The sequence below is a fragment of the Pogona vitticeps genome, chromosome 2 (assembly GCF_051106095.1).
Source record: "Pogona vitticeps strain Pit_001003342236 chromosome 2, PviZW2.1, whole genome shotgun sequence".
Classification (NCBI taxonomy): Eukaryota; Metazoa; Chordata; class Lepidosauria; order Squamata; family Agamidae; genus Pogona; species Pogona vitticeps.
The window spans coordinates 130,751,374-130,766,340 of NC_135784.1; the positions used below are offsets into that span (position 1 = coordinate 130,751,374).

Genomic DNA, 14,967 nt, shown 5'->3' on the forward strand with positions numbered 1-14,967 from the left:
CTTTCTGCAGGCCCACGAGCCGTAAGTCGCTGGATCACTACTCCCCCCCCCCCGCAGTTAAACCTCAGGAGGCGGCTGCAGCCATGGTGCTGGTGCTTCAACAGGCGGCAGGCCATGATCCGGAGTGGGGTCTCGAGGCTCCTCCATGCCCGGGATTCCCCCTTCCACCATCACTTCTGGTTCTGCTGCCGCCGCAGCCAACTGCCCACTGGGTATTTTTTTTCCCCAGTTTGGGCACTCGGGCCCAAAAATTTTGAAAAAGCACCAAATTGTTTGCATGAATAGGCAGATCCTTTTTCACCTTACCAATGTTAAACCCTCACCTATCCAGTCTAGTAAATCATGTATGTATCTAGATGTCGATGCAAAAAGTTAGCTGCAAACAGGTGTGTAGATGATCTATCAAAATATTAGTTTATCTCTTTTTAATATAAACTGATCATACAAGTCTATGAAAAAAATACTCAGATATCATTTCCAATAATTTCAATGCAGGAAAACAATCAATAATGTATATATATTTATGGATTGAATATAAGTTATTTTCTGTAGAAAAATTATCTCAGGAAATGTAAAGATACAGAAACACTAAAAATACTATGGAAATATAACTTGTCATTTCCAGAGCAACTGCTAATATTGTTCTTCACTATTAGAAATCAGACAATAAAAAAAATTAACTCAAGGGGTTCTTTCAATGTTGTTTTTAGGAATCTGATGCTGTGGCAGATGCTGAGGAGAGATGCGACCAGCTGATCAAAACCAAGATCCAGCTGGAAGCTAAAATTAAGGAGCTGACTGAACGGGCAGAAGATGAAGAGGAAATGAATGCTGAGCTGACAGCCAAAAAGAGGAAACTGGAGGATGAGTGCTCAGAACTGAAGAAAGACATTGATGACCTTGAGTTGACCCTGGCCAAGGTTGAAAAGGAGAAGCATGCCACAGAAAACAAGGTACATACACCCCGTTTGACAAAAACTTACCAAATGTTAAATTGAATCTGGATGTTGGATTGACTTATTCCCTTCTAAAAGGTCAAAAACCTCACAGAAGAGATGGCCGTCTTGGATGAGACCATTGCCAAACTGACCAAGGAAAAGAAAGCCCTTCAAGAGGCCCATCAGCAGACCTTGGACGACTTGCAGGCAGAAGAAGACAAAGTGAATACTCTGACCAAAGCAAAGACCAAGCTGGAGCAGCAAGTGGATGATGTGAGTGAAACAACACAGAGAAGTACAGTTCTGAGGTAAAGGTAGCATTGTTGTTGTTTAGTCGTTAAGTCGTGTCTGACTCTTCGTGACCGCATGGACCAGAGCACGCCAGGCCCTCCTGTCTTCCACTGCCTCCCAGAGTTTGGTCAAATTCTTGTTCGTAGCTTCGATGACACTGTCCATTAAAGCTATCTCTAGCTATAGACAGAGGACGAGAAGATTATCTGTCATCCCCTTGTCCTCTTTCCTTCACACTTTCCCAACATCAGGATCTTTTCCAGGGAGTAAATGGGGCCAGGAGGAAATGCGGCCAGTGGCCATGATCTTGGGTTTTTTTTATGTTGAGTTTCAGACCATTTTTTGCACTCTCCTCTTTCACCCTCATTAAGAGGATCTTTAATTCCTCTTCACTTTCTGCCATCAGAGTGGCATCATCTGCATATCTGAGGTTGTTGATATTTCTTCCAGCAATCTTAATTTTGGTTTGGGATTCCTCCAGTCCACCTTTTGCATGATGTATTCTGCATATAAGTTAAATAAGCAGGGAGACAATATACAGCCTTGTCGTACTCCTTTCCCAATTTTGAACCAATCAGTGTTTCCATATCCAGTTCTAAATGTTACTTCCTGTCCCACATATAGGTTTCTCAGGAGGTAGATAAGGTGATCAGGCACTCCCATTTCTTTAAGGACTTGCCATAGTTTGCTGTGGTCCACACAGTCAAAGGCTTTTGCGTAGTCAATGAAGCAGAAGTAGATGGTAGTATTAGAACAGCAAAATATTTATGATCTCTTTCTCTTCAGCTTGAAGGGTCTTTGGAGCAAGAGAAGAAGATTCGTATGGACCTTGAAAGAGCCAAGAGGAAGCTAGAAGGAGATTTGAAGCTGGCTCAGGAATCCATAATGGATCTGGAAAATGATAGGCAGCAGCTGGAAGAGAAGCTTAAGAAGTAAGTAAAGTGCTAAGTGGAAGTTCTAATGAGACAGCTTTGTGCTACACAGATCTCTTAGCACTTCATTTGGAAGCTAACATTTAGTGTTTTGTTGTAACAAGGAAAGATTTTGAAATCAGTCAACTCCAAAGTAAAATTGAAGATGAGCAGGCTTTGGGATCCCAACTTCAGAAAAAGATCAAGGAGTTGCAGGCAAGTCCAGCATACCTTTATTCTCTTTTTACCAGGAGAATTTATTTTTTGAACTGGAATGACATTTTGGCTTCTTCTGTAGGCTCGTATAGAGGAACTGGAGGAAGAGATTGAGGCAGAGCGTGCATCTCGGGCCAAAGCAGAGAAGCAGCGGGCTGACCTCTCCAGGGAACTGGAGGAAATCAGTGAGCGTCTGGAGGAAGCTGGTGGGGCAACAGCGGCTCAGATTGAGATGAACAAAAAACGTGAGGCTGAATTCCAGAAATTGCGTCGGGACCTTGAAGAGGCCACTCTGCAGCATGAAGCCACTGTAGCTGCCCTCCGCAAGAAGCATGCAGATAGTGCATCTGAACTTGCAGAACAGATTGATAACCTTCAACGAGTGAAACAGAAGCTGGAGAAAGAGAAGAGTGAGCTGAAGATGGAGATTGATGACCTTGCTGGCAACATGGAGTCTGTTTCTAAAGCTAAGGTAGACCACTGTACCGAACAGAAAAGATGTAGGAACAGCTATACTAGCACAACATCCCTGATGTGACAACTATACAAATATTTAGTTGTTGTTGGATAGTGCAATATAATCCCTGGTTGAAGTGGTAAAACTATTAGACCTTTTTTTATTATTAAAACAGATTACACAGGCCAATTCATTCTTTCACCTCTACTTTTACTGTGTATTAATATATAGAATCCTCCGTGTTTAAAATAACAAACCTTGCATCTCGTATTTGGGATGGTGTTTTATTTGTCTTTTATTAGATTTAATGATACAATTTGGATTTTGATCACACTGTAGCTTCTTGGCAAAAAGTAATCTTTAAAAGTTGCCATTTTCAGTGTTCCTTGAACAGAATCAGTAAGAGCATTTCAGCTTGAGATGGATAGATTGCTTGTCTGTTTGGGATAGCTTCATTTAAAATTCTATTCCATCCTATTTCTATATTAACTCACAGTTATAAGAAATTTAGAAACAGGTTATTAAATATTTGTTCAGAAAATATACATTTATTAGATGAATTTTATTCTAAAATATACATAAATAATGCATTTTATTCTAAAATATACTTTTTTGTTTTAAGTTCAGAATGGTGCCACATTTTAAGTAGTGCAAAAACTAAAGCATTTGTATTTCAGGCCAGGTATTAGTCTATTAAAGTGTAAACTAAGTGAATTCACATAAAAAATAGATGGAATTAGGTGCACAAAGATTTATAATTCCAGCACAGGTATTGAATTTTTGCCATTTGCAGGGTTACTCAGAGACAAAGCAGACCCCACCAGTATACAAAATGAATTAGATTTGATTATATATGTGATTGTTTATTTCAACTGCAATTAAAAATAGTGATCCAAAATTCAAGTTAATAAATTTGTTATGTGAGCGTGTTTTTTTTGTAGCTGCCCAGTTTCTTCTTCTTGATTTACAGAAAAAGTTCCCAATATTATATTCCTTTCAAGAATATTTCAGCATATTTTCAATTGTTCACTTTAGTCAGTTCTTGAGAAATTATCCCGCTCCTTGGAAGATCAGCTCAGTGAGATTAAAGCAAAGGAAGAAGAGCACCAGAGAACAATTAATGACCTGAGTGCTCAGAGGGCTCGTCTGCAAACAGAAGCAGGTAAATGTGACTCTTGGGGGCAATTTTGATTTTTTATAACTGCTTCTTTTTAAAAACATTAAAATTGTAACTAATAAGTAATGTATTCCTCTTTCACTAACAAGAAACAGCAAATAACTTTTAAAGAGGTAATTGCAAGTAACAAAATTTTGAAAAAATAACATTCCAAATTATATTACTTTCATGGAATATAATGTTGAATGCTGTTGATATTGCTGTTAAAAAAAGTCGAGACATTTTGAGTCTGAGTCTTCATTCCTTAACCATTTTACACTCATCATATTTCTCTATTCTGTTTCATATTTCTCAGGCGAACTTGCCCACCAAGTGGATGAGAAAGATTCTTTGATTTCCCAGCTCTCAAGAGGAAAGCAAGGCTTTACCCAACAGATTGAAGAATTGAAAAGGTTACTTGAAGAAGAAATAAAGGTTTGTGTTATGTCTAGATGTTATTTCCAGTGATGGATTTCTAATCCTCAATGAAGTTGTAAGAAACTGAAAAATATCTGAGCAACAGACAAGAGAATGCAATGAATTTCCAGTTGTTAATATATTTCCATTCAAAGGACTATTATCCAGGGTATTATCCTAGACACATTTATTAAGAAGCATTTCTAAGTAAATATGTAAAACATGGCAATGCCAAGCACTTGAGAATTAGGAAAAACAAAAGCAATGGACTGGATTTGTAGAATACAACAAAGAAAGAAAAGGGGAAATAACTCAGATAATGGGGTTTTAAACTCAACAAGAGATTAGCAAAATATCTAATAAATCTTTAACTTTCTTCAGGCAAAGAATGCCCTGGCCCATGCCTTGCAATCTGCTCGCCATGACTGTGACTTGCTCCGGGAACAGTTTGAAGAGGAGCAGGAAGCCAAGAGCGAGCTCCAACGTGCCATGTCCAAGGCCAATAGTGAAGTGGCCCAGTGGAGGAACAAGTACGAGACAGATGCCATTCAACGCACTGAAGAACTAGAAGAAGCCAAGTAAGTGGAATCAAGTTGAACATAAGCAGCACTTTTGTATTAATGTGGGGCATAATGGAGGCAGAAATTTTGATCAGGAATCAAAATGGGCCTTAGACCTAGTAGCATAGAATATCAACAACAGACTACATTACAGAGCTGCCATTGGAGCTTGCATTATAATTCAGATATGTGTGCTACGTTATATAGCCCAGTATTCTCAATTAAAGCAAACCTAAAGCCATAATTTAGAAAAAATCGGCCATAACTTTATTGGTTATAGCTGCAATAGTCTTGACAGCATCAGGATGGATACTTTCCCACCTCCCAAGGAACCTGATCTAAGTCCACATTTATGTATATTCACCTCCATCCTCTCTTGGTTACTAAAGAATAAAAGAGGAAGGAAAAAAAGCTGTAGTCTGCTAGTGAATCAGTGGTGGCTTCAATCCTCCCAGACTGGCAAAGCCACATGTTGCTTTCCCCCAATCTTTCTTTGTCCAATTGTCCTGTATGGTTTTATCCTGACAGCCCCTCCCTAGCTATCTTCATAGGGCTTTTTGTATGCCTGCCTGAGAGCCTCCCAAGCCTGTTGGTATTTACTTCTTCTGGAGATTATGCCATTTTGGCTACATACAGACAAATATATATTCCCATCCCAACCCCCCAAAAAATTTCAAATAAAAGTAATTACCTTGTAGAGACATACTGATACAGAGTTGGTGTATCAGTATGCACTTTACAGATCTCTACAGAGCTCAACTAATCGAGAACAACCTCTTTACTCAAAGTGACTTGGAAATAATTTCCCATGCTTACAAGCATTGTGCAGTGTAATGTGAATTTCCCATTCTTTGGAAAACAACATACTGTATTCAGAACTGTTTCTGTATGATCTTTTATACCAGGGGTCCCCAAACATTTCATGGTAAGGGCCACATCATGTATTTTCCATATTTTGGAGGGCTGAACAGCTTTCCCGCCCTGCACACACACACACATGCCTGAATAACCGCCCACCCCATACACATGCCCGAACATCTGCTTGTCCGCCCACCTGCCTGGCCAAACATCCGCACATTCACCCACCTCACCTACATGCACACATGTCCCACTCGGCCACCCAAAACGCCCACCCAAATGCCCACACATATGCCTGAACGCCCACCAGCAAACATGCCTGAACGCACACCTGAATGCACGCACACCCCGCCCGCCTGCCCGCCCCCACCCAGGCCAGATAAAAAGGCAATATGGGACGGATGTGGCCCGTGGGTCGTAGTTTGAAGACCCCTGTTTTATACCATAGTGAAAAATATTGTTACACACATTATTCCTGTAGGTGGTGATGATGTCACTTGCAAGGGTAGGTTTTTTAGTAATTAAATAGTTCTTACTTCTGTCCCTTGATTTGACTGACGCATCTGTAATCAGCTTTATTATGTGCAAATTGTGGGAGCTCAGGTACAGAAGAAGCAACTCTTTACTCTCTTTCCAGTAACATTATTTGATGGAAGATTTTCAGAAATTAAAAAATTCCTCCTTCTGTCCCAGAGCTCCCATGGCATGCAAGCAATGACACTGATTACACGAGTCTGAAAATCTTCCCTTGTTAGTAATATTAAGTTTATGAAGGTGTAACGTATGCAGCATGGCCACTAAAATATAAAAAGTTAAAACTAATGTAAATATTAGTTTATAATTAGAGGTGAGGGCACTGGTGGTCTTGCTCATCCTTCCAATCACTCGTAGAGCGTTGCTCTCCTTCCACTCGGCTAGCCACTTGGCAGCCATGCAGGGAGACTCATCCTCCCCCCCCCCCCCCCCGCCTGGTGTAGGTACCTGAGCAGGAAGAGAGCAGGACTCTGGGAGTGATTGGAAGGATGAGCAAGGCCACTGCCACCGGCAGACATGTGAGTGGACGGTCTGGCCCCTGGAGCCATACCCTCATTAAGTCCAACTGCACTGAGATATTCGTATTCATATACAAATACAAATACCCCATCTCTATTTATAATTCAAACAAAAATCCCATTACTACTGCAATTTTGAAAACAGACTATGGGGCTTATGAGATATGATATTTTTATTAATTTCTATAACCAGAATGTAAATAAGAGCTCCCTGAAAAAATATGCCTGTGATCCACTATTTGAGTCATAAACAGGATCTTGATAAATTGATTGTTTTTAATGGAAATTGTTCAGACATTGTGCAATTAGTCAGTATTATTTATATTTATTGCATGATGAATGTGTCACTGAATTAGTATTTCCATACTTAAAACAACAATCAAAGAGCAGACACCATAAATATCACTTCACATTCTCTCACTTTACATTGACCTCACCTCACAACATATTGGTACCTCTTCTTCTTGTTGTTGTTTAGTCATTTAGTCGTGTCTGAGTCTTCGAGAACCCATGGACCAGAGCACACCAGGCCCTCCTGTCTTCCACTGCCTCCCGGAGTTGAGTCAAATTCATGTTGGTAGCTTCGATGACACTGTCCAGCCATCTCGTCCTCTGATGTCCCTTTCTCCTCTTGCCTTCGCATCAGGGTGTTTTCTGTCATCCCCTTCTCCTCCTACCTTCACACTTTCCCAACATCAGAGTCTTTTCCAGGGAGTCTTCTCTTCTCATGAGATGGCCAAAGTATTGAAGCCTCAGCTTCAGGATCTGTCCTTCCAGTGAGCACTCAGGGTTGATTTCCTTTAGAATGGATAGGTTTGTTCTCCTTGCAGTCCAGGGGACTTTCAAGAGCCTCCTCCAGCACCACAATTCAAAAGCACCAATTTTTCAGTGGTCAGCCTTCTTTATGGTCCAGCTCTTACTTCTGTACATGACTACAGGAAAAACCATAGCTTTGACTATGTGGACTTTTGTTGGCAAGGTGATGTCTCTGCTTTTTAAGATGCTGTCGAGGTTTGTCATTGCTTTCCTCCCAAGAAGAAGGCATCTTTTAATTTCATGGCTGCTGTCCCCATCTGCAGTGATCATGGAGCCCAAGAAAGTAAAATCTGTCACTGCCTCCATATCTTCCCCTTCTATTTGCCAGGAGGTGATGGGACCAGTGGCCATGATCTTGATCTTTTTGATGTTCAGCTTCAGACCATTTTTGCACTCTCCTCTTTCACCCTCATTAAGCGGTTCTTTAATTCCTCCTCACTTTCTGCCATCAGAGTGGTATCATCTGCATATCTGACGTTGTTGATATTTCTTCTGGCGATCTTAATTCCGGTTTGGGATTCCTCCAGTCCAGCCTTTCGCATGATGTATTCTGCATATAAATTAAATAAGCAGGGGGACAATATACAGCCTTGTTGTATTCCTTTCCCAATTTTGAACCAATCAGTTGTTCCATATGCAGTTCTAACTGTTGCTTCCTGTCCCAGGTATAGGTTTCTCAGGAGATAGATAAGGTGATCAGCACTCCCATTTCTTTAAGAACTTGCCATAGTTTGCTGTGGTCCACACAGTCCAAGGCTTTGGCATAGTCAATTAAGCAGAAGTAGATTTTTTTTTCTGGAACTCTTTGGCTTTCTCCATAATCCAACACATGTTAACAATTTGGTCCCTAGTTCCTCTCCCCCTTCGAAATCCAGCTTGTACTTCTGGGAGTTCTCAGTCCACATACTGCTGAAGCCTACCTTGTAGGATTTTGAGTGTAACCTTGCTAGTGTGTGAAATGAGTGCAATTGTACGGTAGTTGGAACATTCTTTGGCAATGACCTTCTTTGGGATTGGGATGTAGACATCTTTCCCAGTCTTCCGGCCACTGTCGAGTTTTCCAAACTTGCTGGCATATTGAATGTAGCACCTTAACAGCGTCATCTTTTAAGATTTTAAATAGTTCCACTTGAATGTCATCACCTCTACTCATGTCAAACAGTATTCTGTAATGGAAATAGTTCAGAGATTCTGCAATGATTCAACAAGTATTAGGAAATCAAGCTTTCTCTGTCTATACAGGACTTAAATGTGGACGAATAAACAAAATAAAGCAGTATAAAATTGTAAAAGTCTTAAGTATTTGATTGTTTTAAAAAACATTATTATAACTTAAAAGTGAATATTTTGAAAACTTTGACACCTGTCCGGCCTGTTTACATAACTATAATGCAAACATGTGAGCAGTTCCTGAGATTGCTAGTATTTTCTATGTCTAATTTTTAAAAAGTTCTTTTAAAAAAGGAGACTAAATCTCCCCAAAAGGTTTCCCTGTCAAAGGATACACCAATTTTTCATTTGATTTTAGAGATTGAATGCAGATAAATCTGTATTGTGACCTCAAAACATACAAAATATATATTTAAAAGGGAGTGGAGAGAATATGGCATACTTGGAACAGAATAACGATTCTTCTTCCTTATTGGTTTCATAAGCAGATTGATGTTTTCCAAGCCATTTGCCACCAAAAATTTTGGTATTTTTCCTCCAGGAAAAAGCTTGCCCAGCGTCTGCAGGAAGCTGAGGAACATGTTGAAGCTGTGAATTCCAAATGTGCTTCTCTTGAGAAGACAAAACAGAGGTTGCAGAATGAAGTGGAGGACCTGATGGTTGACGTGGAAAGGTCCAATGCAGCCTGCGCAGCTTTAGATAAGAAGCAGAAGAACTTTGATAAGGTATTTTTGGATATTTTAAGAACTGATACTGAATGGGCTGCAAAATGTTGTCTACTTTTATAGAGATATGTTGAGATGTATTTGGTGATGTTTTGTAGATTCTGGCAGACTGGAAGCAGAAATTTGAGGAAGCTCAATCTGAACTGGAAGCTTCCCAGAAGGAATCTCGTTCTCTCAGCACAGAACTCTTTAAGATGAAGAATGCTTATGAGGAGTCCCTGGATCACCTGGAAACTCTGAAACGAGAGAACAAGAATCTGCAGCGTATGTCTATAATTTAGATTTTTAAAATGTGGGTATATAATGCTGTGTATACACGGTGTGATGTTCTGTAATCATGCCTTGCTTCAAAGTGGAAAACAGAATACCAAAATTGCATGAACTCCTACTCTACAGTGCTGGGAGAGACCTACATTTATATGTACTTTTAGGGATGCAGTTCAAATGAATCCTTCACACATAGATGATCTGTGGCAAGCCAAGAAAATTCTTCCAACACTACATATTCAGTTTAATTTGCTTATACTCATCCAAAGAATCACAAGTAAACTAGTTCCTTTTACTTATTTGGCAATTTTTAATGTAAATCCAACAGAGGAGATTGGTGATCTCACAGAACAAATTGCTGAAGGAGGAAAAGCTGTCCATGAACTTGAGAAAGTGAAGAAGCAAATCGAGCAAGAGAAGTCTGAACTGCAGGCATCCCTTGAAGAAGCTGAGGTATATAATCCTTTTAATTAAATTTGACAGGACAAAATCTCTTACATTGTGATGAATTAAGCATGGTGGATAAAAAACAATAATTTATATTTTAAAAATCATATTGATTTAAACCACAATGTAAATTTAAAAAAATAATAAAAAATAAATAATTAAAAAATTGATTTTTAAAATTTAAATTGTGAGTTAAATCAATCTGATTTAAATTAACAAATTGTGATTTAAATCAAATTTATTTATTTATTTATTTATTTATTTATTTATTTATTTATTTATTTATTTATTTATTTATTTATTTATTTATTTATTAAATTTATACCCCGCCCCTCTAGACCATGTCTACTCGGGGCAGCTTACAACATAAAATCCATCCTGAAACTACGTTTAAAGAGTCTGAACAAAAATATGATCGACACTGTGCTGTTGTGATGACAGCAGAAGAAATTTTAATAGCAAGGATGGTGTCCAAGATGTTTTTAATAATGGAAGAGGGGGCTGTAATTTATTGTAAACATCGGATAAAACTGTTTTTCAAAAGGCTTCTCTTGAGCATGAAGAAGGCAAAATCCTCCGTGTACAACTGGAGCTCAACCAGGTGAAGGCTGATATTGACAGAAGAATTGCAGAGAAAGATGAAGAAATTGATCAGATGAAGAGGAATCACTTAAGGGTGGTGGAGTCCATGCAAAGCACACTGGATGCTGAAGTTAGAAGCAGGAATGATGCTCTAAGGATAAAGAAGAAGATGGAGGGGGATTTGAATGAAATGGAAATCCAGCTGAGCCATGCCAACCGTCAAGCTGCTGAGGCCCTAAAGAATCTCAGGAACACTCAAGCACAACTAAAGGTATGCAGAGTACAGTTTCAAACAGCTGGTAGAAAACACTGATATTTTAAATATATCAAGAACTCTGTGTCTCACAATAATTTGTTTCACAGGATACACAACTGCATTTGGATGATGCTGTGAGGAGCCAAGAAGATCTGAAGGAACAGGTGGCCATGGTGGAGCGCAGAGCTAACCTGATGCAAGCTGAGATAGAGGAGCTCCGGGCAGCTCTGGAACAGACAGAGAGGGGCAGGAAAGTGGCTGAACAGGAGTTACTGGACGCCAGTGAGCGTGTGCAACTCCTCCACACACAGGTTTGCCTAAAGACTGGTACTTTCACATATCCCTAGTTCAGAATAGTAGAATGTATATAGACACTGTTCCGGAGGCAAAAATGGAGCTTAGAGAATACTCCAACATCCCCAGACTCTATATTAATATTAATTTTGCTATATTACATGAAGGAAACAATGTTATGTCTGAACAACATTTGTAGATACTTTCTATGATACATCAATGAAAATTATGGTTAAACTGTTTTCCATATTGTCCCATCCAATAAAGAACATATTATGGGAGGGAGGGGTTCCCTCTTTTAAAATGTGAAGGAACCTCAGGAATAAAGTGAGATAAAGAATGACAGAGATATGCTACAGCGTTTGGCCAACATCTGAGTAGATGCCATTGTTTTATGCACTTCAAACAATTTCAGTCTTAATTGTTCAAAATAATTGCTTTGTATTTAGAGGAAAACATAAATGATTCTAAATATGTCCCCACTCCCTGCAACAGAACACAAGCTTGATTAACACCAAGAAAAAACTGGAAGCCGACATTGCCCAAATCCAGAGTGAAATGGAAGAGAGTATTCAAGAAGCACGGAATGCAGAAGAGAAAGCCAAGAAAGCTATTACTGATGTGAGCTAGAGTTTTCATTTGAAATCTTGTCCTGTGTACACTTAGTATGGCTGGTTTTCTAAATCACCTTGGTATCTTTATTAATAGGCAGCCATGATGGCTGAGGAGCTGAAGAAAGAGCAAGACACCAGTGCCCACTTGGAAAGAATGAAAAAGAACCTAGAACAGACAGTGAAGGATCTGCAGCACCGTCTTGATGAGGCAGAACAGCTGGCAATGAGGGGTGGCAAAAAACAGCTCCAGAAACTGGAGCAAAAAGTATATATCCCTAATTCATTTCTAAACTTCCACATGTTTTGAGTGAAAAGACATGCACTTCAAGGCAAATTCTCACCTTTCTTCCCTCAGGTACGTGAACTGGAAGCTGAAGTTGAGAATGAACAGAAGCGCAGTGCTGATGCTATAAAGGGTGTACGCAAATATGAGAGACGGGTGAAGGAACTGACTTATCAGGTAATGGTGATTAAATGTTTGCTTATAATAATTTGAAATTCTGCAAAAATTACTGTTCAGTTGAAGTGGAATGTGTAAATAACAGTGAAGAGACAGAATAGAAATTCTTGCTTCCATATCATTATGGTTCTGTTTATAAATATTTGTGTCTTGTCCTTTCCTAAGAATGTATGAATTTTAATTAACTGAAAGTACTTTTCTTTCCAGATAGGATTAATATAAATTAATTAACCTAAATTGGCACATTATTATTTCATTTCCCACTTGCAACCCAACCACTTCCAATGGCAGCATTTTGCAGAAACTTCAGAAGTGACCAACCTGCTCATACCCAGAGTACTCCTATCAGAACCAAGCAAAACTATCATGTATGCATAGCCTCCCAAATTGCAGTTTCCTGTAGTTTACCCCTTAACCTCCATACTTGTCAGTTGTTAATGGATACCCCCAATTATGTTTTATAATTATATTTTTAATAAAACAGTAACTACGCCTTTGCAATCTTGTAGGCATCCTCCAGTCTCGAGAGACTATGGTAACATGCTCTGAATAGAGGGCTTGGAACAGCGTCTAGTATGGCTTAGAAAGCCAATATGAGAGTGACAATCCCTTCCACACTGAAGACAAATACAATCTGTCCCCTGTCCAGCTCCCTGATTTTGCTGGTTTGGGGACTACCTCTTTGCCTCGGCCTGCTGTATAAGGGTCTCTTCAAATGGGGAAAGGCTATGCTGCACCACCTGCCTCCAGGCTGAACGCTCAGATGTCAACGTTTCCCATCTGTATTGCAAAGTTTCCCACCTTTGCAATAAACCAAGGAAAATGTATTTGTCATGCATTAGCTGCCAAAAGACATGACACTTTTGTAACTCATGAGCAGATGACTCGCATCTCTTCCCCAACAGTCCCATGTTATCTGAAACTGGCATAAAATAAATAAACTGGGGCAAATATATATATACACACACACACGGCACCATTTTGAAATGCAGATCAACTTGGTGCCATGTGCTATGGCAGAAGTTACTGCAGATTTGTTCAAGTTTTTCTGAAAAGTGTCATTTCCACCCTTTCTACTTAATTTCTATGTAATTTCTAATTTCTACTCTTATCCTAATTTTATTTAGTCTGAGGAAGATCGGAAGAATGTTCTAAGGCTTCAGGATCTGGTGGATAAACTGCAAATGAAAGTGAAAGCATACAAGAGGCAATCTGAAGAAGCTGTATGTATCACACTGAAGACAGAATAGATATTACTTTTTAAATATATTTGTCAAAATATAGTATGATGAACAAATAGAAACAGAGTAGTGAAAACAGAGAATGAAAATAAAGCTTTGAAGTAAGTGCTCCATTTATTGATGAATATTCTACTGTCAATAGTTTTGTGAGATGTAAAAACTGAATGGACAGTTACAGGATAGATTTGCAAAACAAAAACAAGATTTCCTCAAAATATATCATTTCAGTTTCTATTTGTATACATTTTCTGCAGATGAAGCCAATCTCTATTGTTTGTAGATACTAATAATTATGCTCCATCAAGTCAGTTTTCTTATGTGACACTTTTAAGAACTTTGCAGATAGAGAGCCCTCAAAAGTGATTTAGCACTCCTTTCTGGAGGCATCCTAGAACTATGCAGCTTACCCAAGGTCACATAAACTGGCTTTTCTCCCTGAAGGTGAAGTGGGGAATTGAACTCCCAACAAAGAACCATTTGAAGAGCTGGGAAGAGAAATCCAGCCAACTGCAACCCGGGACGGAATTTGAAAACATATACCAAATTCCATTTGCAGTTTGTATTTTAACTCAGCTTCAGAAGCATCCACAACATTTTGGTGCATAGCCTGAGGAAGATGAATTAATGTTGCCAGCTAGCTGTTTGTTGAGTTTTTTTAATGGTCCAATAAAAGTATCACCTTTTCTTCCATTTAAATTTATGGGCATACATTTTGTTTTGTATTAAATAATTTTTAAAAATCTGATCTGTAAGCTTATGACTATCTAAATCTTCTACAGATTTAATTCAATAACATCTTACAAGATACTTTTATATATTACTAACTAGCCTGTTCCTTGACGGGTTTACAAACAAAACCCAGTTCTATACAGAAGTTCTTTCAAGTAATATCGTGAAGAATTTTGCATTGAATTTTCCTAATCTGTGAAAGGCAATATTAAATTATATATTTTATCCTTAAACTGAATAATGGGAAGTCAAGACCATTACGCTAACCTAGTGACCTGTACTCTTCAGCTTTTTATGCTCCAGAAAAACCCAGAACTGTTCACAGTTTGATTTTCACAAATCTGTGTTTGTTTTCAGGAGGAACAATCAAATCTCAACCTGTCCAAGTTCCGCAAGATTCAGCATGAGCTGGAAGAGGCTGAAGAGAGGGCTGATATTGCAGAGTCACAGGTCAACAAATTGCGTGTGAAGACTCGAGATGCTGGAAAGCAAGTCAAAAGTGAAGAATAA

At 39.0% G+C, this 14,967-nt stretch overlaps 1 protein-coding gene across 1 annotated transcript in view; it reads left to right on the forward strand.

Moving 5' to 3' along the window:
• Positions 1–14,967, forward strand: part of LOC110075079 (myosin-1B) — a 31,908-nt gene extending 16,941 nt beyond the window's left edge. Inside the window, 18 exon segments of the mRNA XM_078384064.1 lie at positions 711–953; positions 1,035–1,211; positions 2,016–2,161; positions 2,266–2,356; positions 2,439–2,828; positions 3,849–3,975; positions 4,286–4,404; positions 4,768–4,964; positions 9,384–9,567; positions 9,666–9,831; positions 10,163–10,287; positions 10,826–11,143; positions 11,227–11,430; positions 11,909–12,034; positions 12,122–12,292; positions 12,383–12,487; positions 13,615–13,710; positions 14,815–14,967. Of these exon segments, the coding sequence (XP_078240190.1) occupies positions 711–953; positions 1,035–1,211; positions 2,016–2,161; positions 2,266–2,356; positions 2,439–2,828; positions 3,849–3,975; positions 4,286–4,404; positions 4,768–4,964; positions 9,384–9,567; positions 9,666–9,831; positions 10,163–10,287; positions 10,826–11,143; positions 11,227–11,430; positions 11,909–12,034; positions 12,122–12,292; positions 12,383–12,487; positions 13,615–13,710; positions 14,815–14,967 (3,138 nt within the window).